This window comes from Neopelma chrysocephalum, unplaced genomic scaffold, assembly GCF_003984885.1.
Source record: "Neopelma chrysocephalum unplaced genomic scaffold, ASM398488v2 Primary Assembly neopelma1_84, whole genome shotgun sequence".
Classification (NCBI taxonomy): Eukaryota; Metazoa; Chordata; class Aves; order Passeriformes; family Pipridae; genus Neopelma; species Neopelma chrysocephalum.
Genome location: NW_020897746.1, coordinates 3864901 through 3888168, shown reverse-complemented (window position 1 = coordinate 3888168; position 23268 = coordinate 3864901). Strand labels below are relative to the sequence as shown.

At 50.9% G+C, this 23268-nt stretch overlaps 1 protein-coding gene across 7 annotated transcripts in view; it reads right to left on the bottom strand.

The window, feature by feature from the left end:
• Positions 1 to 10366: 10366 nt before the first annotated feature.
• SEPT9 (septin 9) overlaps positions 10367 to 23268 on the bottom strand; it is a 136579-nt gene continuing 123677 nt past the window's right edge. For all 7 annotated transcript variants that reach the window (XM_027691562.1, XM_027691566.1, XM_027691564.1 and 4 more), the window contains 5 exons: positions 18404 to 18521; positions 15935 to 16030; positions 15003 to 15099; positions 13374 to 13425; positions 10367 to 12535 (listed from right to left, as the gene is read on the bottom strand). In XM_027691562.1, the coding sequence (XP_027547363.1) occupies positions 12400 to 12535; positions 13374 to 13425; positions 15003 to 15099; positions 15935 to 16030; positions 18404 to 18521 (499 nt within the window). In that variant the 3' untranslated portion in view covers positions 10367 to 12399. The remainder of the gene's footprint in view (positions 12536 to 13373; positions 13426 to 15002; positions 15100 to 15934; positions 16031 to 18403; positions 18522 to 23268) is intronic.

Sequence of the window (23268 nt, the reverse complement as noted above, 5' to 3'; positions counted from 1 at the left end):
AGCATCACTGTCACAGTTCCACAGTGCAGAGGCACCTTTCAGACCCACCCAGTTCTCCTGAATGGTGATTGGGGCTCCAAGGTCCCAGTGATCTTCCTGATGCCAATTAAAACCAAAGGAAGGCATCCCACTTGTCAAGGTCCATAAGCAAACACCCACAGGCATTGCCCTCCCCTACTTTCCTGGCTTCTTTACACCCATAGCAGCTGTTCTACCTTTCCCACTTTTAAAATCCCATGTTAATTTAAGGTCTCTCTTGTCAAAATCCAGCAAAACAGACTTCATTAAACATTTCATAGACACTAGGAGCTGCCTTTCCCCAGGCTGCCCCCCTCTCAGAAGATCCTGATGTAAATACTTGAGGCTCCTTTTGGAGAAAGCCACTGGCTGTACTGGCAGCCCTGCACATCCAGCTCTGTTCCCAAACATCCCACGTGCATAGCACCTGCTGGGATCTCTACAGTGCCCCAGAGGGGTTTGTGGCAATGAACTCACCTGGGATGAGCCCTCATGTCCTCATGTGCCCTTGGGCAATAGCTCTGATGCTTCCAGCACACACAAACCAGGGGCACTGCCAGCAGCCTTGCAGGGCAGTACCAGGTCCTGTCTTCCTTTTCCAAACAACCCGAAATAATAAAACAGAATTTCTAAATAGTTAATTTTACTGCTAATTTAATGATATTTTCATAAAATAAGCTTGGACTCCTTGTATTTGCAGAATTCAAATATTTTAAGGATGCCAGGCTTCACTTACTGAAGTGCCTCTCTGCCCTTTCCAGGGCTAGAAAGGCTCACCTGGGGAGGAGGGGTGCTCTCAGACCACCAGACTCCAGGAGAAATGCAAACACCAACTGTCATGACTCCTGATAAATACAGCAGCAGAAATGACAACACAGAACATGTTTGGGGCCAGGTAAAAATCAAGACTAATCCAAACCCAACTCATCCCACCACATGGCACAGAGTCCTGTCTGCTTCAGCAGGATGAGGCAGGTGGAACCCTGGAGTCCTCTGCTTTCCCCAAAGGGCTCAAGGACTGGATTCCTCCAGCTACTCAGTGTAATTAAACCCTCAGCCCCATGAGTAGGGCAGGGATACCAGCAAGGGGATGGACCACACGTGGGAAGGCAGCATGAAAGGGGGATTTGGCAGTGAAAGCCCCCAGCTCACAGACCTGCAGTGATTATGGAAGTCAGGGCATATCCTTGAAAGCTTCCAGAAAAGCCAGGTTTCCATCTGTTGCCTTTAATACTTGGAGTCTGCACTTTCACTGCAGGAAATGAAAGCCTGGAGCAACCTGGTCCTTCAAACTGGCAAGTTGTGCAGAATCCTGTAAAAGCAGGGCACTCATCACACATTTCAGCCTTGTTACCTTCATCCTCTTGTACAAGGCTTCTCATTACATTTAAAGAGGGTTTGTGGCATAGCCATCATCCAGTTATCCTTTGCAAATTCCTTGGAAGAGCCTTGACAAGTACAACATCCCATGTCCCTCCATTGTATTGAAAGGGAAAACTGACTGCTGGTGGCTGTGCAGGACCTCTGAGATGCAGTTGCCTCACCTATCAAGCGATAAAGCAACCCTTCCTCAGCTCACAGAGGTGCTATAACTCTTCCTGACATTTGCAACATTCCTCGGCAACCCCTGGCAAAGCCATTAGCACCAGAGGGGCTGTGAGGCCACACTGCCACCTCTCTCTGTCCATACACAGCAAGTTACTACCACCAGCTCACTCAACATGAGAAACTGAAAATGAAACTTAACTTTCATTTGCTTTATGCTGCTTTTGAAATGATGTCTTGCACACTTGCAAGGGCTCTTTCAAGGCTTGTCCCTGAAAGCCAGGAGGAAGCTGCAGATATACTATGAGCACTTAGGAAGAAAAACATTACAGCATCTAAAGGTACTTTAAATGATTTAGATACAAACTTGCCTGTAATAAGACATCTATTTTGGTTAATCTCTTAGTTGCAAATCTTGAAACTCTTGAACCTGCCTCAGGCTACTGTCAGCAGCACTTCATTTAACACTGCTTATTGGGAATAACTGCTGTTTCCCCACTGTAACCTCCAAACCTCTTAAGTCTCTCTTATTGCTCTGCCCAAATATACTTGCCTTCAGGATACACAGGGTTTTTTCTTGCTAAGAACTGGTAAGATGATTTGAACAAGCTGAATCAGAGGAGACTGTTTCCCAGGCGAAGCGGCCAAGACTCAAAACACCATCCCTGCAGTACTTCAGGAGTGATTCTGCTTTTTAAGCCTTTACTTGGGTTATGAAATGGAACAGCTGCACTTTGATCACTGCTCAGGAGCAAAGGAGTGCAAGGGATGGGGGTGTTCATCCTCCAGGAAAGCCACTTGGGGCCAACTGCTCCTGCCTGCACCGGGGGGACGAGACCACCTCCCCTCACACACCTGTGGCTGTGGAGATCATTGCCACCCCTCCCTACCCATGGTCAGAGCTCTCTGAGGAGACTGATGGGGGGATTAGCACCACCAGTGCAGCTCTAATGTTCTAAAAATCAACCACATTTTTATTTTAAGGGGTTGCAGAGCCACGGTGGGCACCGAGCTGTGAAGTGTCCAGGTCATCAGCCCTGGTGCTCCCCCATCCCAGCTCAGCAGGCTTGATTTTAAACACAACCATTTGGATTGAGGGCAGTTGGACCCTGAACATGCACAGCAATAACTGCATTGATGAGCTGACACAGTCTCAGCCCCAATAACTGGGGAATGCAGCAGCCCTGGAGCAGAGGTGATGACTCTCCCTGACAGAGGGAGCAGCATTAAGCGACTGCCCATTCTGTTCCCAAGCAAGAGCAGCTGCAGCAGAGCAAACAGAGGTACAAGAGCCCTCCAAGCACATCTTGGGCACTTAACTATACTACAGGATTTTCCAGTCCTGAGTCTGCAGCAACCAGTCATCACTGCAGGCTTGCAGACCCCACCAACAGTGCAGCTTCTGTTACCACCTTCTTGCAGCTCACTGGGAAAAGTTTTGATCACTAAATAGTTTACCTCATGTGGTACAAGACAGAGAAATGATTGACCAGGACCCCACAGAAAAGGAACAGGGCTCACACCACACTGGCTTAGAGCATGCACAGACCTGAGCTGGGATCAGCTGCTATTCCCACCAATATGCCTGAGAAAGTACTCTAGCACTAGGGGATCACAGCTCACAGGGGCAGCTTAGAGACACACTCTCACGTCTTTCTTCACCAAGCTTTACACAGAAATTTTGATAGAAAAAAACCCCAAACCCCACTATGAAATATGTGTATATAAGCTGTGCTTAAATAACAATGTGTCTGTGCAGGCTCTGGCTGCTAAAAGGCCCTGTCTGCTGTATACATCCACCCTGGTTTAGTAGGAATGAAACTACCAGTTAATCCAGTCTCTGCCAAACCATAACTGGCACAACAAGAATCAGCTTGCTGACTGCAAAGCCACATTGGTATCAAACTCAGAGCACTCAGCTTCAGCACACCACAGTCCCTGGAAAGCTGCAGAGATGGAAACTGCATTTTTCCAGCCACTGCTCAAAGCCTCTGCTTCCCTGCATCTCCCTGTGCTTTAGAGCTCTGGAGCTAACCCTCAGTCTGAGCTCAGGCTGCAGACAACAAATGTTCCACCAGACAGAAAACAAACAGTTTTTCCCCCTTGCCCCTAAATATCCCACTTTGCATAATCAAAACCAAACACACAAACCCCACTTCATCCCTGCTCGAGGCAAAGCACATGCAGAGATGTACCTGCACATCTCTGGGCTTTTGGAGAGAGCTGGCCCATAGCACATGAAATTACATTTATACTTAAAGCAGAATAAAAGCTCATTGAACCAACCTCTTCCTTCACGGCAGCTCCAGCTCTCACAGAAGTTGCCAGCAGGACAGAACCATCTCAGGAGCTCTGGGTCAAACCAATCTCACACATCCTGGCTCAAGGCAACACTTCCTCCCTCGCTCCCATCACTCCTAAGAGCAAACAGCTGCTGCTTTTAAGCCCTCCGGAGGGTTTAGGAGTGGAGCACCTGCACCAGCAGCTGATGGCACTTACTGCTCTTCAATTAAGCTAATTTTGCAGCAGCAGGGAGACAACTGTGCAACTGCTCATCGGGCCACCTCCTTCCCCTGGTCCTTGCACTGTGACAGTAACATGCAGCAGGTACCAGAGGTGCCTCAGACAGCAGGAGCAGGGAAGCATCAGAGTGTCCCTGCAAGCACAGGAGGGTTGCAGGAGTCCCTGGGCCCCTTACCATGGCACAGCTCCTCTTTCCGTGCTCTGTTTCCAGCAAATATCACACAGCCCGGTGTGCCCACGTTGCTTCAATGCTGACATTTGTGATCTAGCACACTGGCCTGGCTGACAGTAGCAAAAAAACCTTTTAAAATCAGCTTTCTCCTGTAGCAAGAAGCACTGAGAGCATGGTGTGCTCTGAAAAAGATAACAGAGATGCCAGATTGAGGCAGGGTAGGTCCAAGACCAGAGCTTCCAAACCAGTGGGAAACATCCCAGCTCTGGCTGCTGGCATGACCTCAAATCTGCCTGTTCCTCCTTCACACCAGGCTGCAGAAGTGCTCAGAAAAGGAAACATTGGGCATCCCTGTCGTCTTCTTTCCTCCATAGGGCTGAAATTGGGTTTTGTGCCTCCTTCTGCATGTGCCAGAGGAGAAAATCTGTTGCAGCCAGAGCTGTGCCAGAGCGCAGGGGGACATGGAGGCTGCCAGCAGGACGTGGATTTCTTTGGGGGCACAGAAGGCACCCCCAAGCTGCCACTCCTTGTCTTATCTTCACCCAGAAATGGGCCCCTCAGAAGGCAGCTAAGCTCAACACCCATAAATCTTTATAGTGAGGCAGATGGTCATTAGAGATGCTCCTTCCAAATCCTTTGTATCTTCATCCGCCAGCTTTCTCCACTGGATAAGATCCCTTCCATTCTGGAGACTTTCAGAAGTCACTTTCAGACATTTCAGCTTGCTCAATAATTTCTTTCCTTATTAAATATTGCTAATGACAGGGTTTTATACTCTCAGCCGTACATCCACTTTTTGTTCTAATATAACTTTCAATCTATCTTCCCTCTTCTTTCTACTCAAGTCTTTAAAAAAAATTACTGGAACAAAAAGGAAAGCACCAAATAATTGAAAAGAGCTGCTAAAACAGAAAGGAAGGAAAGCTAAAGGAAGTTATGATGATTGAAAAGTACAATAAATTTGGAGGAAAGGAGGAAAAATTCCGATTTTTAATGAAATGGCCGGTGAGGTGTCACCAGCACATGGCAGCAGATCCCTTTGGCAAGGGCTGTTTTCCCACCCCAGGTCAGGCTCCCACCTCCATGGGACAACACCTCACTTCACTTCCCTTGTTTGAACTAGAGATGCTTTTTCTCCTCTCTGTTTATCCTCATGCTAAGTCTTTTCAGCTGGTGCTTTCAAAGCCTAACCAATAAAATGCTGAAAGCAATGAAACTGTTTGTGGGAAAAAAGTTTTGCGAATAGACAAAGCATAAAAATGGTGTTTTAACAAAAGCTACGAGCAGAAAAGGAGAGGTAGGAGTTGAAAAGCTCATGCAGATGAAGCTTGAATGGTCTATTCTCACCATCATAATGAGCACATACATGATTAATGAAAATATTTATCCTCCTAACCCACTGCAGTGAGTTAATATTTAATCCAAAGTCCACGGGAAAGCCCAACCTCTCCTGGTTCCTCACCTGCCTCCTTGTTTCCTTGGAAATCTCTGAACTCTGCAAACTGACCTGAGATCTGGCTCTTTGGGGCTGATCTGAGAACCACGCTGGCTTTTTCTGGCTTTCTGCATAAGCACCACACCTTTTGATCCCGAAACTGCCGTCACTTGGGACCTACAAGGTTTCTTAGATAATCCCAGAGAGTCAGTGCTTTGTAACACGTCTCACTTTGATATTCAAGGCAAAGCCGGACAGCCCACACATGAAAAGACATCCTTCCCTTTCTTCCCAGGCTTAATTTCATCTGCAAATTAAACATATCGAGACGGATATTTATAGAGGAATGCCCTGATCCTCCCGGGGGGGCCGGGGAGTCTCCAATGTGTAATTTTGCTCTAGGAATATGATTTTAATCTTGACTTTCTTCTGAGGCTGGTGGCAGGAGAGGAGAAGGGCAGGGAAGGGGGAATGCTGGTGGCAAGGCTCACTGAGCACTCCTCTGCTCTCACACAGTGTAAGCCTTGGGCTAATGCAGTGTAAGACGGTGGGGATGTACAGAAGGGACTAAGGTTCTTCCTGCTTCCCTGTCTTTGTCCTCTGCAAAGCTATTTCAGGACATGGTCCTTCAGAGGTGAAAATTTGTAGTTTTAAAAAAATGGGGTCTGTAAAGTTTGCCAGCAAACATGTTCAGCTGTGACTTGCCTAAAAAAAAAAAAAAAGCCAACAGGCCTGCTGTAAAAATGGTGCACAGATTAAAATAACTGCTAAGCCCTGGATTCTGATGGTCCTTTGTGACAAGGAGCTCACACAGAGTCATCCATTTCCCTGTATATCAGCCCTCCATCCCACACTCTCACTGTGGGTAATTGCCAACACTAAATAAAACTACAAAACCTGAAATGTTTTGGCTTATGTCATTTCCAGATATGCCCTGGAGCAGAGGATAAAGGATTTTTATTTTGTTTTCCAGCTGAATATTTTCTTCTTTTTACCTTCTTGTTAAAGAATGACTCAATGCTATTCTCTTGCCCAGCATCACTCACTTAAACCTCCATTGTGCTGCACACACGTGTCTACAACAAGTTTTGGTGCTGGGAACCCCACTAAGGGGGCCTGGCTTGGTGTATTGAGTCATTAGTGCAGGTTGTGATGATGATGTTGTGTTGTGCTGCTGTTTGTAAGAGCTTGGTTGGGACGCTCAAGCCCATTACTGCCAACCCCCAGGCATGTGGTGCCATCCTTGCAGGTTATTCCTGATGGGAAGAGTTCAGGGAAGGGAAACTTCCAGGAAAGATGGTTTCAGTAGTATTAAGAAAAGGGACTTTGGTACATTACTGCATGCTATGAGGTATGTCTTTAAGCTTCAGTAAACTTTTGGAGCCCCTGGGAAGCTGGTAATGTGCCTTTGAAGGAAGCATGACTTATGAAATTGCAGTTTTTAGCTTAGCTGGGTAATGTTAATGAGAAAATATCGTGGGCTGTGGGTGGAAGTCTCCTGAATCCCATAAGTTAGGAATAAATTATTCTGTTTTCCTAAATGAAGCAGCACAGTGCAATGCTGCTCCTAAATCAGGCTGATGGTGAGAGTTATTTATTAATTTGTACAGGACCAGACACAAGCTCAGGCAAATAAATACAAACTAGACTGCAGCAAAGAATTACAAACTTAGACTTGCTGTGGGCAAGAAAAGATTTTGCTAGGGTTTTGAGAAGGAGCAGGTGGGTTTGGATCAGCACCCTGTGTGATAGAGGTGGCGTGAGGAGTTGGCACAGGGGTGGAGGTGGAGAGACAAATCCTCCTTTCTGCAGGAGCTGCAGCAAAGATGATCAAAAAACCCCAGGCTTTCAACTGCAGTGCAGCAGCTTCTCAGTAATTAAAGCTTGAGATCACCAGCTCTGCCTGTGCCTGCTGCAGCCCAGTTTGCACATCAAAGGGAGATGTTTCCCATGGGGACAGGTCCCACAGCACCGGATTCAGGTTTTGATGGGCACTCTGGGCTGGTGTGTGAGAGTGATGGCCCAGGAAAGTCCCTTAACAGCAGCTCATACTGAGCAGGTGATAACACACCCCCCTGGGGTACCCTAGGCTTGTGGTGACTCGGTGGTGCCCCGTGTTCTGGGCAGCACAGGCTCATCCAAAGGGACCATCTCTGGAGCAGGGGGTGGCCCTTTGGGGCAGAGAGGGCTCCCAGCTCTGAGGGCTTGGGCTCTGCAGGTACCACACAGCCTCAGCTTCCCCTCCTGCCAGCACCTGGCCTCCTACCCAGAGAGGATTTATTCCTCCCTGAACAGGTCTCCAATGACGTTATTAATCAGGGAGATGGACGAGTACAACACACTTTATTGTGCACTGTGGATGAGGGATAAGTCTGGGCGCCGATGCCTGGGATAGCAATCAGGAGAGGGCGAGTGAAAGGAAGAGGAGGAAAGAGCAGCATTGTGGGTAAATATGTGCACTTCTGGTGGTGATTACCCTCCAAGTAATTAGTTTTTAAATCAGGCAGACGTTTCGGGAACTACTCACTATGAGCTGCTTTAATTATTTATACTCCCTTTTATTCTTATTATTTATAGTCATCCCCTTTGAGTGGGGATGCTCTTTGGAACGTGACCCACCTCCAGCCCACCCTGGCCAAGCAGCCATCTCCAGAGCTGCCAGGCACCCCGAGAGCCTGGGGGGTCCCCCTCTCCCTCCCAGAGCCAGGCAGAGGGGAGTGAGAGCCCATCGCTGCTGCGGAAAGCCCTGCTCGGATCGGTAATTAAACTCTCACTCATCTTCATTTCCCTCATTTGTTAAAGTGAGGCCACTCAATAAGCCATTAGTGCAAGGTCCTTTCTGTCAGCTACGGCATCGTTAGGCACATTCCCCTTGGAGACAGCTGGGGAGGGTGCAGGCAGAGGGAGCAGCCCCTTGCCTCCCTCCTCCTCTGCCCAAATCCTCCCCATCCACCCCTCCTGGGTCACTCCTGCCCTGTGGCCAAGGCTCTAGGGAGTGAGGGGGAATTTTGTAACGGCAAACCCTTCCCCCAGCTGGGATTTTTCCCACAGCACCACACAAACCCCTGTTCCATCAGAACATCTGCTGTTGTTGCTCTCTCTTCACCAACCCCACCTCTCCGGAGCTTCCCAACATCTGGAAACCATTCCCTGCACCATTCCCATGAAGGGACCTCCGACCCACTGAGCCCCTCCTCTGGGCTAAACAAAAGCTGCCCTTATTGCTGAGCTGGGGAATTTTGCCTGCCTTCCCCTTGCTCCAGCCACAAACTGTTTCTCAATCCATCATCAGGAGAGCATCTGCCTGGGGAGCCCCGGAGCATCCTCTGCTTCATCTTCCTCCATGGACACACTCAGATGTCAGCATCTGCCTGGGGAGCCCCGGAGCATCCTCTGTCCCATCTCCCTCTACGAGCACATGCTCAGATGGTGGCATTGAGGAAAGCTGCAAAAAAACCCAAGATCCCAGCACAAGAAAAACCACAATACAGGGAAAAGCTGCTCTGGATTCATCCAGGAGAAAGGCCCATGGTCCATGTGTGTAATTACTACAACTACATTTTGATTTCCCCTCCCAAGAGCTTTTTTTCTGGCTCTTGCTCTGGTTACAACAGCGAGAACACCTTGATCTCGCTGCTTTCTCCCCCATGGAGTTATTTGGCAACAAGCCACGAGAGTGGGGGGAGTTTCAGCTGAAGCAACCATGGAACTGCTGTGCAGCACAAAAATAAAAGAGTACTGCTAGGGATGGGTTTAGCACTGGGACAAAGTGGGGCCCATCAGCAACCTTCACCACACATCTCACTGGATTCCATGTGAGACAAGACAATTCACTGCACCAAAACCCAGGTGAGAGCAAAAAAGCAGAGGAAAAATGTACGTAAGCCCGTCCTGTGCTCTACACCCTCACAGGAACCCAACCTGAGTGCTGTCCTCTTGAGTCTGTTCTCATCCAGTTCCAGTATCGCAGAATCCCGGAGGGGCTGAGGTTGGAAAGGACCTCTGGAGGTCACTCGCTCCAGCCCCTGCTCAAGCAGGGCCACTTTGAGCTGGTCCCTCAGGACCACGCCCGGGTGGCTTCTGAGTTCAACTACTTGGGGGGAAAAATACAATAAACATGTCAGATGCAGATTAAACCACCAGAATGGACAGTGTCTTGTCTGCAACACCAGAGAGAAACATGATTTTAAGGAAGGGGAGCCCTCCAAGTGAAGCCAACTTCCAAGGGCATCCCAAAACCAACCCTGCAGTCACGAAGGGTTTTGAAGACCATCTGCCTGCGGAGCCAAAGCCACATCTGTGTGAAAGACAAACTGCTGCCTGCCCTTGAACTAGATGCAACCCACTTCTTCATAAAAATACCAGCAGCCACAGTGGAAACAGCTTCCTGTGGGAGCAGAGGGAAGGGATCCACCTGCCTCCCTCAGGATCATGCTGGTTTCATCCCCAGGGCGCTCAGCACCAGCAGATCCAGTGTGTTTTAGAGTACCCGGGGCAGGTATCCAAGGTGGGAAGAGTAAAGGGGGTTAGGAATAACTAACCTTCACCCCAAAGAGGGCAGAGGACAGCAGCTCTGGGGCTTGACTCTCCCATCACTCCCAGCCCCACAGGGTCCATACAACAACCATCACACCGTGGCTGGGAACAGACATTTCCAAACAAACCTCCTTCTATTTGCATTCGAAACATTTATTTTGGGAAATACATATTAAACACTATTATTTATACAAAAATGGACTAAATTTTCGTAATGCTTATAACCCCCAAAAGGCCATTTTAATAGATCTGGATGAAGGGTTTTTTTATTGTATTATTTTTTTTTCTTCAAAAAAAAAAAAGTCAGGTTACAAAGGAGAAAGCAGCGTGTCTTGCTTTGCCCAGCTTCAACTAGAGGAAAAAAAAGTTTAAGATGACATTTGCAGAAGTGCCTCACACAAAGAGATTTTTCTCCCCTTTCAGTCTTTTTTAACACTTGAAATATAGATATATTTTTTTTTCAGTTAATACACTTTTTTTTTTGTTGGTTTTGCTAAAATATAGCAAGTCAGCAAGTAGAGAGTTGCTGTACCCCAACAGCTCCGTGGTGCTGTTGTGGCGGGGGAGGAATACGAGTGAAGGGCAGAATGGATTCTCACAATGCACCCCCCTGCCCACGCCTCTTTGGGAGGACATGTGTGGGGAGCCCCTGCAAACCCTGTCCAATGTCATCTGGGCATCCCCACCGAGGTGAGAACAACCTCCTCCTTCCTCCTGGTCACCTGTGCTGAGGAAGGCTCTGTCCCCCATGGAGACCATAGGGCTTTGCACGCGCCTTCCAGTGCTAGAGGATGGGACACGCTGCCATTTTAGTGTGTGCCCCCCCAAAAATGGGTGATTTGCAGAAAGTTTTATCCCTTAGAGAGGATATGGAGACTGGTGGAGTGGAGAACAGAAAGGGAAGCGGAGCTGGGGCGAGGGTAAAGACTGCAGAGCTCTGCTCCAGGACCATCCTCTCCTGTGTCACGGTGCTACCTCACCCTTGCAGGGACTTATTTACTGGAGATACACTGAAAGAGGAGGTGCTGGGGGGCAGAGCAGGGGGAGATGTTGGGCACAGCACCCACAAACACAACCTCAGCCCTCCCCAGGGCGGCAGGGCTCGGTCTGCACATGCACAGACCCCCTGCACAAGGACCAGCAAAACACAGGAGTGTGTTACACAGACACATGTCACACAGGGGAACCAGAAAATAAAAAACGATTGAAAAATGCCCAACAGCCTCCTCTGACATAGGGAAAAGCCCAAGAATCACAAGGGTAAGACAGGACAACCCTCCACCTCCCACCACCGCTTTGTGGAGACGTTCCACTCTCAGCCCCCTTTGGACAAAGACACTCCCAGCCTTCAGCACACAAAAATCCCACCCAACTGAATGAAAAATAAATACACAAGTGTTCTCAGGACATCAGCTACATCTGTGGTCCAAGGGAGAGGGAACAGGAGTCCCTACAAAGGTCTGCAGCCTTTTACAGGCTGCACAGACAAGGCAGACCCTCCTTCCCCTCTCCCACACTATTGCAAGGTCACAGTCTGAAAAGGCACTTCTCCCAAAGCAGGTCGCTCTGCCTGGCAGGGGGTCGGTGACAGGCAAGGTGACACCTAAACACTCCCAGTTTATTGCATGTAGATGGGGTACAAGGGTTGGGTTGGGGGCTGGCAGGTCCTGGAGGGCTGCAGAGGGCTCGGAGGAGGCGGCAGGAGACAAGGATGGCACTGTCTTGCTCTCTTCATCCCACCCGTACCTTGCTTCCGAAGGCTACATTCACCTGGAGAAACCCTTTTGCCTTCAACGGACGGAGAGGAGCCTCTGCACGGAGGGGCAGGCAGGGCTCCTGGGGGCACCCCAATCCTGCTGGCCCCGTGGATCTGCTCCCCTGGGTTCGGCTGCCGGGCCAGAGCTGGGGGCAAGCGAGAGCTCGACCTCCACGGAGGGACAGTCCCAGCCCAGGAATGCTGGACCGGGGGCCGAGAAGCAAATTCATGCCACAAAGCGGGGGGTGAGCGGCCGCCCCGCTCCGCGCCTGGTTATTTGGTCAGTTAACATGGCAGGGGGTCAGGGACCGGGGGAAGGGGGACAGTGGCAGAGGATTTATATAAAAATAAAGGGGGGAGAGGGGAGAAATAGCGAGCGTGAGCGAGCAAGGTCCTGGCTACGGAGCGAGACGGTTACATTTCGTTAGCCACCAGCTCTTTGTCGGTCACGCCGTTGGAGAGCGAGCCCTGGCCCTCGTTCAGCCTCTTGACCCTGTAGGCTTCGAAGTGGATGTTGCTGGTAATATCCTTGATGTTCTGCATGTGCGTCCTGCAGGAAAGGGAAAGGGGAGCAGTCGCGTCTTGCTGGGAGCAGCTCAGCTGCCCAGCCTTCGCCTCCGCACCCCAACCCCTGCACACCCCAAATACTGCTCCAAACACCCCCCCAGCCCCAATGTCCCATCCTGCTTTACTGGTTAATGGTGTCTTTAGGGAAGTAAAGGCAAGAAGGGGCAGCCAGGGCCAGAAACCTTCACTGGTGCTTGGGGATGTAGGAGTTCTGGCTGCAGAACACCCATCTGGGGAGATCCCAGTCCTGCAAGTCCTGGGATCAGGTTTTGTAGTCCCACCCCACTACCTGTCAGCAACAGCTCAGGTGTGCAGAGTTTAAGAGCCAAATTTAGGAGGAGCTCAATAACCCCTCTAGCAAGCCAAGGGAGCTCAGCCTCCCCCTCCCCTGCAGCAGGGACACCTCTTTGAAGGGGGAGCAGCCATCACCCAGACCCTGCAATGACACCCCGATGGAGGGTGATGTCTTTGGACTGGGGGTAGGACTTGGGACTGGTGAGGGATCACTAAGGCCAAAAGCTGCTTGGCAAGCATGCTGGAGCCACACTGCACACTGCCAGCAAACCTGGAGTGTCCCAACCCATCCACTGCTCCTCTCCTCCTTTAACTCAGCACTGTAGCTGAGAAAAGCCCCCTGGAGTCCCACTCAGGGGGACCACCCCTTGCAGAGGGGCTGCAGTGTGGCAGCAGGTGGGGAGGGGATGGAGGAAGGGATGGATGGAGGAGTAAAGTAGCTGCTTCAAGCTGGGCTGGGCTCTCCCCTTTCTTTGGATGCCACCTGGTGACTGAAGACTACTGGGGGAAGGCAGAGTCCTACTGACCTGATGAGGAGGTCCCGCAGGTAGGCGAACTCACAGTGTGTCGTGTTCTCCACTGGCAAGAAGGGAGAGAAACCCATCAGTGTGCACCCATGGCATGGGGACAGCAATCCCTCAGGGTAAGCAGGACCCTGGGGGGCTTCACCAGCATCTGGAGGGCTCAGACAGGGTCTTACCCCCTGGGGCTACAGGATGCAGGACCCAGGAGTCCCCTTTGCTGCTGTGAAGCTGGTACCAGGTACCTGCCCCAGCTCAGCATGACCAACTGGCTGGTGAGGTCTGACTGAGCATCCATAGTCCCTTCCCACTCTGTTTCAACAAGATCTGTTGTTCCAGCAGCATCTCCCAAAGCAATGTCCTTTGGGACCCCCTTGGGCCCCAAACAAGGCAGGGGAAGGGGCAGGGTGAGCTTTGCAGTGAGCACCAGGCCTGTCTCCACAGAAGTGCTTAATCTGTAGCTTGGCCATGAGCACCCTGCAGCATTCTGGGCACGCTGGTGGCAGCTGTCTGGGCTGCTGGTGTTGTGGAAGGACACAATCTCTTGGTGACAAAGGCTGTTGCTGTCAGAACAGGGCTTGGAGCAAGAGAGGTGTTTGCAAGAGGGAAAAATCAAGGGGTGTTACTCCACCACAATTAGTCTAACAGCTCATATTTTACCCCTAAATTTACTCAATTTAGAGGATGAATTCCATTTTCAATTTTTTTTTTTAACCAAAACAGGCTTGTACATAGAAACACAGAATCCTTTGAGTTGGAAATGACCTTTAAAAATCACTGAGTCCAACCACTAAACATCATCAGGAGTGGCAAAAAAACAAATAACAGTGTTCTGCAAAGGCTGCCCATGGCAATGGTCGTGTCCTTGAGGTCTCCCTGTGCTGAAGGGAGATGCCACAAGCAGAAGGTGAGGGGTTTAATGAATCCCATTAAACCCAGAACTTCCAGAGACACAGCACAAGAGGGCAGCAGAGCTTTAAAATACACTGATTTTCCTGGCAGCTTTGTTAAACCATCCCTCAACACAGGATTCCTATAAAAAAGACTCATAAATGAGGGGAGCCAAACGAATGTGAAATGAAGGGGAGGAAGATGAGAGGGGTGGCACTGGAGATGTGCCAGCTGGCTGCCAGAAACCAAGGACAAGGAAATGTGTAGATGTGCTGGAGCCAGGAGCTTTCATCTAGCCTTTAAACCATCATTGTAAAACGGGGGAGAAAAAAGGAAGATGCCTATGGGAAATGGAAGAGGGAAGAGATCCCACAAGGGCACCAACCAAATGCACGGTGGAGGGTACAGATGCCAGGGGAAGGCTCTAACAGGAGCTTGTGTGCCCTAAAATCTTGCTATCAGGTAGGATTTAACTGTGTAAAACTGTTTAACTGTGTAAAAAGCACAAGCCAGGCCATAAGACCACCAGAAGTGTCCCCTCCAGCATTCAGCAGCCCCTTGAGCCACACAAAGGCCACACTGGCCAAGGTGTTTCCAGTCCTCAAACACCAGGGAATTTATCTTCTTTGGAGGGGCAGGGAAGCACTAAATACACTTCAACTTCTACTGCTGGTTTTGGACCTCATTGCCTCCTGTCAGGGCAGGGAGATGGGCTCTGGGGGTAGGAAATCAAGAACAAAGTACCTTCAATGGTGCCCCACTTGGTCTTTCTTCCAAGGATTCTTCTTCCATTAACCTGGTATTCCTGGTCACTGCCCACCACTGCAAATGGGATCATTTCCTGTTCAAAGGAAAGAACAAGGTCATGTTTTCCTCCTGAAAACTGGTCAGGAAACCAAACTTGTGAGCAAAGTCCTACATCAAGCTGTTTTCAGGAGAGTTTCATGGGATGAGCTGGTCTGTCCCTGATATTCCTGAGCAGTGTTGCCTGCCAAGGTCCACAGGCAGCCCAGGACCTGGGCAGCAGTATCTCTTGTGCAAGTGCCCAGTCCAAAACCAGTCTAAACCCAGTCCAAAACCAGTCTAGACCAGCCCCTCACTGGCAGATGCCAACATACAACCAGAGCAAAGGTATCATGATGCTTCCCTGGGAATTGCCCCCAGCATCTGGCAACCCGTGGCCAGATTTCTGGTCAGTCATTTCTGGATCCAAGGTGGTATCCTTGAATTTAAGAGCCCCTTGAAGATTTTTTTCTTGCTTAAATTTGTCCAATCCACTTTATTAGCCAAAAAATTCCCAGCTATTTCCTGTGGCCTGGAATTGACAGCCACAGAGCAGGGCAGCCTAGGGGGAAATTCCCTCCTGATGCTGGGAAGGCTGCTGCCCTAGCCAGGGATGGGCAGGCACCTCCCTGCTTGCAGACTACTGAGGAATTCCTTGGAGGAATGGAGATGGGGAAAGGAGTATGGACAGAAGAGGACATCTTCTCCAGGAGCCTTTGTCACCCTCTTTCTGTCCCTGCTCTGAGCTCTGGAAGGATCCTTGGTCCTGGCCAGACCCCGTGGACAGGGCACAGCAGCCTTGGAAAGAAAACGCCCTTTGGAAGGGAGTCCCCCAGGACATCACCAGCCCCCGGAGCTGCAGGGCCCATCCAAGCCCAGCCTCCTGCACTAACCCGGAATTTCTCGTTCACGAGCCGATCTTCAGAGTCTTCATCAAACTCCTTCTGAGGATACACATCGATCCCGTTGGCCAGAAGATCAGCCATTATCTAGGAGGGAAGAGCAGAGGAACATGTGAAGGAGATGCAGGCAGAGGAGCTGCACTCCCAGCACAGCAGCTGCTCACAGCCCACCCGAGAGGCTCTCTGAGCAAAGCCCACCAGTCACAGCAAAGTCCAGCAGCAGCTCTTCCCTTTCCATCCTAAACATTGCCCACCTGGGGGAGAGACACCCGTGTTTACCTGCCACACACCCACAAAGTGCTCACCCTGGAACCTCTGCAAGAACCTGGTGCCAAGACATAACTCAGGCTGAGAGTGAGATGAAGTTATATGAGCTGGGCGTTGTTTTGGGATTGAAAAAGACAACATGACATTACAAGCTGCCCGAGCAATGGGGAATGCAGCTGCCAGGCTTGTAACCCAAAGTTGAAAAGCTGATTTCTGGTGTTTGTTTATGCTCCTTGGAAAAGGAGCTTGATCCAAGGGGACAAGGACACAGCTTAGAAGAGTGGCCTCTAAGGACTTTGCCTCTGTGCAAAGCAAAGAAATGTTGAAATCTGATTCCTGGGTGGAGGCTCAGCTCATGGGGAGCTCAGAGGATTAGCCTTCTCCTACAACACTGCAAACTCCAAGTCAGCCTCTGCACCCACTCCCATTGCTTCCTATGGCTATAAACTCCTCCACATCAGTCCTACATTGCAGGCTGGGAAAGGAAGTAGATCCAGCCCAGGGAAATCCCCCATCCAAATCCACACACTGTGTTTAGGGGAATGACCCAACAAAGCCAACTCCACAAGGCACCAGAGTCTCTCATTCAGTGCAGCACTGGCATCAACCTGCAGCCAGGCTGGTGCTTCACCATCCCCTACTGACCCTAAACTGAACCCAAAATAGCTCTCTGAACCAGCTACACCCCCAGATGCAGACAGGGCTCTGCTTTTTGGAAGCACAGACACAGGCACACTGGAGTGAAGGGAAAAGGTCCCAGTCTGTGCCCACCCAGCCTGATTTCCTGCCCTCTTGTCTCCACCAGTGAATCTGCAGCCAGGAGCATGAGGAGAGTGAGCCAACAGACCACGTGGCTACGTGTTCTCCCTCCATCTGGAAGGATTTGGGGGGTCTGGTTATAATCAGGAATGTAATCAGAGATGGGGCAAGCTCGTCCTGCGCCGAGCTGGTGCAGAGCAGGCGAGCTGTGTGCTCCCTACCCACGGTGTTTCACTACACAGGGATGGCAGCAGCAGCCCAGAGCATCCAGATGACATTTTAAGTCCAAGACTGACTGACTTTGTAGTCCCAGAGTCACCCACAGAGACGTGGATATGTGCACTGGTAACCTCTGAACGGAGCCTTCAGTCTGCAAGAGCCACCACAGAGAGCAGATGTGGCACTGTGGACTCAGCCCCCTGTGTTCCCACACCAGCTCCTCACAGACCCCATGCAAACAGGCTGACATGCCAATTGAGCCCACCCTGGATTACCCTTCAACTCCATTTCCAGCTATCCTCTAGCCAAGGAAACTGCTTGCAGAGTTTGAAGTTTGGATTGAGCTCCCAAAACCAGACTGAATATTTCAGTGCCTGATCCTGCTCACCAAGAACTGGGGAGACACTGGTGTGGGAAGGAGTGGCTCATTCCCTTCTGCACAGAGGCATGGAACAATGCCTGGCTAAGGTGTTGTCCTCTCTATAACTAATGGACTCTAAAACTGCCTTTTTGGCAAGACCCATTTCCCTTCACTTCCCTGCAGTTCAGACTCATGGACCAAGGAGCTTGGTGGTTTGCTTACTTCTGCAGGGAATGCTGAGGCCATCACACCTGCAGCCACATCCATCAGCTACACAAACGGATTTACAGTCCCTTACCAAACCCCAAAATGGGGTATTTCCACCTCTGGGAAGCCTCAGGGGTACATGGAGCAAAGCTCATGCCTTGCTGCGGATTTGAACAGCCTCTCCTTGGCTCCCACCACCAGCCCCTGACCAAAGGAATTTCATACCTTGCTTCCCTCTTAAATCTTGCCCAGCTGAGCTCAGCAAACCCACACATTTTTTTGCCTGGTCCCTGTATCAGTGCACGATGCTGCACAGGGATGTTTTTACTCCCAAAATAACAGAAACCATCCTGAAAATAACAACAACAATAACACAGGAGGCAGGAGAAGCAGGCCTGGAGACGTAGAGCTCCACACTTATCCTACACTGACAAAGATCCAAGAGAAACACAAGGAACCTCTTGGAGCGCAGGCCTTTCCTCCGGCCACGTGGGATCGCTCGGAGCTGCAGCCCGAGGAATGCGCTGGGCTCCCGGCCAGGAGCTCGCCTGCCCAGCCCTGCCGGGGGAGCCAGGAGGGGGAGAGGGGCAGGAGGGGACGGGGGACGAGAGATGGGAGCCCGGAGATAAGAGCCACCGACCCCTTACCCGCTGTTTGAAGTAGTCCCTCTCCTCCAGCGTTAACGTGTCAGCTTTTGCGATCACCGGGACGATGTTGACCACTTTGCTCAGGCGCTTCATGAACTCGATGTCCAACGGTCGGAGCCTGGAAAACACAGCAGAAATAAAAAAAAAGGGGATTCGAACACCCTCAGCGAGGTGGGGGGTGCTGCGATCCCCTGGCAGAGAGGAGCATTCAAAGATCAGAGACAGAGGGGGAATCATTTCCTTTCAGATAGGACAAATAAAGACATTTTCTTAAAAGCACGGAGATCGTTTGCAAGCACTTAAAACATTTCCCTTTCAAAGCACCTGCTATCGCCTGTGAACCTTCACAAAGGCCCGTGAAGTGGCAGAGGGCTTTTATCTCTGCAGGGCTGCTCAGCCACAGAGGACTGCGGGAACTTGCCCAAAGCTACACACGTCCTTGGTGAAGCCGGGATGAGAGCACGGGCAATGCTGGCTGCAGGGCCAGCCCACTGCCATGTACAAATCAAAACCTCCTCCACCTCTATCCAAGCTGTCACCAACCATCCAGGGACAGTACAACACGAAAATGGCCACAGGTGACTATTCCTGCTCACACCCCCCCTGTGCTGAGCACCAGTCCACTGCTGTGCATGAGCCAGGACAGCATCTCACATCATCAGCTGGGATTAAAAAAATCTCTGTGAATTCTCCAGGGCCTCAGGGAGCAAAGAAGAGATACTGCTTGTTCCAGAGGGCAAAAATGTCAGAAAATCTCTACAACAAAAGTCTCTGCAGAGGAAAACTGAAAAGACTGCATAACCCCAGTGATTAGTGCCTTGGGAAATCCCTCTCTGCTGAACGCTCCTGCTGACAACACTGACACGGTCTCTGGTGCCACACTTCTCCACATCCAGGTGTTTTTACTGCTGGGGATTCCCAAACAAGCTAGAGGAAAGCCCTTCTTGGGACACCTTCAATAGCTGCAGGAACCCCTCAGTGGCTCTGGAGGTGATGGGGACACACATACACACATGCAGGACAGTGGAGCAGATGTTGCCTTGAAAAAGGAAACCTGGAGGTCCCAGGGTCCAGGAACACCTTTGGGGTAGGAGCCTGTTTGAAATGAGCCCTCACTGAAAGCACATTGAAGGGGCAGGAGGGTCAATGTCAGAGTCCCAGAAGCAAAGGGGCACTTCTGTCACTCATACATCCCCAAGACCTCCAGAGCTGGCATGTGCCAGCAGGACATGAGCCCAATTCATCTTTGGGGCAAAGAGAGGTGAAGTCACCTTTTGGAGGAGCCATGGGCATCAGTGGCAGAGTTGGGACCAAGAATGAGACCTCAACCTATGGCAACAGGGAAGAAACCAAAACAAATGGGACGGTGATTTAAAAGGCTCGGGTGCAAGCAGGCATCCAGCAGGAGCCCTCTGGGGGGAAACAGAGTGGAGCACTCAGGGAGAACATGGCCAAGAGAGCACCTACTGCCAACACACTCAAGCAAACCCCATCAAACTCCATCACAGTCTTCTCAGGCCCTACAAAAGGCTCACAGACCACTGCAAACCCAGCAAGAGCCACAGGAATGCAGAAGGGAATGAACTGATCGTGCTCCTCAGCAGTCACCAGGCAGCATTCCCATCCCATGGGGTCACCCGTGCTTGGCTCCAGTGCCAAGGGAGGGATGTCCAGGAGAGACCCACTCAGCTCACGCTGATCTGAAAACAGCAGCTCAAGGCTGCTCCAGAACAGCCAGTGCTGGTGACCCAATGAACTCTTCCCTGGTCAAACCCACTCCTCTCCCAGGGATCAGGCTGGACTGTGCCAGGTAGACCTTGTCCCTGCACACTAATGAGACACATAGCCCAGAGCACATCATTAGCACATGGACAAACAAGGTCCTAGCACAAACTCAAGAGTCACAGATCACCCTGGGCCCCAGGAAAGAAAGATTTTGGCTATTAAAGAAAAAAAAGAACAGAAAAAAACCTACAAGGAACCCCCCATGGACACATCTAAGCTGACTTGCTGCTGGCAAACATTGTTTGGAGCTCTGCATAATGTATTTCCCAGACCTCCAAGGAAGTAATGCAGTTATGCTCCTTTCCCAGCAGAATTCTTTCCCCTCCTCTCTCTTTGCTATTTTCCAAACAATTTTTTCCCTCTAAAAGCTTCTTCCCTACTGAGTCTGTGTTCCTGCCCCTTTCATCAGCTTTTCCTTTAAAGACCAGGATGCACATGCAGATGAATTCACAATCAGGCAATCAACTGAGCTACAGCTCAATCTACATGTTAAAAGCCCAGTTACCCTCAGATCCCTCGCAGAAACCCAGAGGATGAGGATGCCAGAGAATAGGAGGCAGAGCCAGAGCCAGCCCACTTCCCTGCCTGTGTCCACCCCATCCACACAGTGACCATGTCCATCTGCACACAAAGCCAGAAGAGCCCAAGGCACCTTTGACACAACTTTGTGCTCTGATGGGCTCCTGCAAGTGCCTCCTCCATGGGAGGTCACCTCCCTGCACCATCCTGGAGAACACCAAGGGACTCCCCAGAGGAACAAACTATATGTTTTTAGGGTATTTTGCAACTTTCTAGATATTCTACCAATTTCTGATGGGTAGCCCCAAAAAAACCTTAATTATTTAAAAGAAAGTGAAGCTTTTCACTAACAACAAGACCTGTCACTAGACATCATGTTCACGTGAAGACACCAAAGAAGAAAATATGATTGATGATGACAAATGCTATCTGCTCCAAGCAGATCACAGAAGGGAGGGTAGAGCTCAAGAAAAAAAACACAACCTGTTTTCTTCCCCTTCCCCAAATGATCTTTGATATGATTAACTTGCAACTAGACATATACAGGCTTTGGGCTTTGCTGGGAGGGGTGGAGGAGCTCTAAGGGGAGCGGATGGGCTGGAGCAGGAGGTGTAGGATGGGCTCCAGCCCACCCCAGCCAGGGCTGGCTGCTCCCTCATCCCCTCTTGCTATGGGGATGGGAAAAGCTGTGCAGCTGGGCACACACTGTCATGGCTGGGCACATCTTCTCAAGGCTGGACACATGCTGTGGTGGCTGGACACACATTATTTCTGCCTTGCCCTCAGCCACTGCACACAGACAGGGTCTAAGCAGAGGCTCATTCCTGCTGGTTCCCCTGAAATGCTATTACAGGAATCAAAATTCACAGCGAGCTGCAAAGTTATTTCCTTTTGGTTGTGCCCCAGATCAAACTCACAGCAAGAATTTGAGCCGTGTGTTAAGCAAACACTGGTGAGAACCCAGCGGCCGCCCAACCCCATCACCTGCTGGAGGGAGCTGGTGGGCACCTGAGAGGGGCAGCCAGCAGGGAAAGCAGCACTGGGGGCAGTCCCTCAGCCAGCAGCCCTGGTACAGGCAGCAGAGGGGCTGCTGAGGCCAGGCAGTGTTCCAGAGCCCCATCTCTGAGCTGAACAGAGCTTCGCAGGGGTCGGAGCAGAGATATTTATTGGGTGGCAGAGCCAGGGTTGTGCAGCTGCAGCTGAAAGCCCCTGCCAGCACCGTACTCAGCCTCCATAGGAATGGTTATATGGGAGTGTTACAAGAAGGACAGGCTGTGTGCAAACTAGATGGGCTGCAAAGCCTGGCCTGAACTCCCTTGCAAACTTCCTTGCACAGCAGAAACTTCTCCACTGATTAACCCTTGAGCTGCTCAGATGGGAGGGCCAGACTGAAACAGAGCTGAGCAATCTTCTGCTCTGGCCTCTGAATTTCTACACCTGGTTAACTTTGCTTTTTATCCCCTCTCTCACCTTTTTATTTAAGAAAAAAGTAAGCTCTCACCCAATGACAGGCTTAACCCAGCTGCCTGCAGCACCCACGTGCCAAGGAAGGGATGCTGAATTCTGTGCCACGCCCATCTACATCAGCAGGGAAGGGCAGATGGGCACGAGTCACTGCTGCTTTGGCTTGTGAAGGCAGCAGCTCCCCTAAGAACTATCCCAGGAGGGGTGGCACCAAACTTCCCAGGATGGCAAGTGGAGCACGCAGGTGGCATCATGTGGGCATGGTGGGGTTCTCTGGAGCTGGGTGTCCCCAGTGCAGGTCTCTGCAGCTCTACCAGCCACTGCCCTTGCCAGCCATCCTCCCCATCATCTCCCAGAGAAGCTGGAGGCACCACTGCAAGGACCTTGATGGCCTTCCCATGCCCTCCTGCAAGGAACCACGGATCGCCTGCCTCAGCTGGGGCACAAACCTGCACTCAGCCTTGTATGACAACCCCAGGACTTGAGTTCCCAAGCAGGATCTGCTGCTACTGGCGCTGCCACAGCAGCTCCACCCCACAGTAGAGATGGCCAGGTCATCTCTTTGTGGGCACCACTGGGGAAAGCCCGTCCATGGTGACGAGAAACATAACTGGGGCTTCACAAGAGAGCAGAAAGGAAACCCAACATCTGCTCGAGCTCTCTTGAGAAGCAAAATTTGCCACTGACTTCTCCCTCCCGGTGGGGTTTGTCCCCTTCACTCATTTCCTCAGGTTCCCTCCATCCCGTGGCAGGAGGGGGCAGGACAGAGCGGATCCTGAGTGGGTCAGGACAATGGGGCAGGACAGAGCGAGTGCCGGCCCCAGCCGGGCTATCAGGCTGCGGGGAAACAGGATCAGCACAGGGCTCAGCAACAACGGCCCCCAGCTGCCGGGCCCGCTCGGATATTGGAAACACATGTTTGCTGGAGAGAAAGAAAAAAAGCAGCTGAATATCCACACAATTGCTGTGAGCCGGCGGGTGAGAGAAACCAGAGCGCGCGGCTGGAGAGGCTCCGGCAGGGGACACGGGGATGGGGCTCCACATCCTGCGCTGCCCGGGCACCCAAAATTTCCAACCTCCATGCAGGTCAAACATCC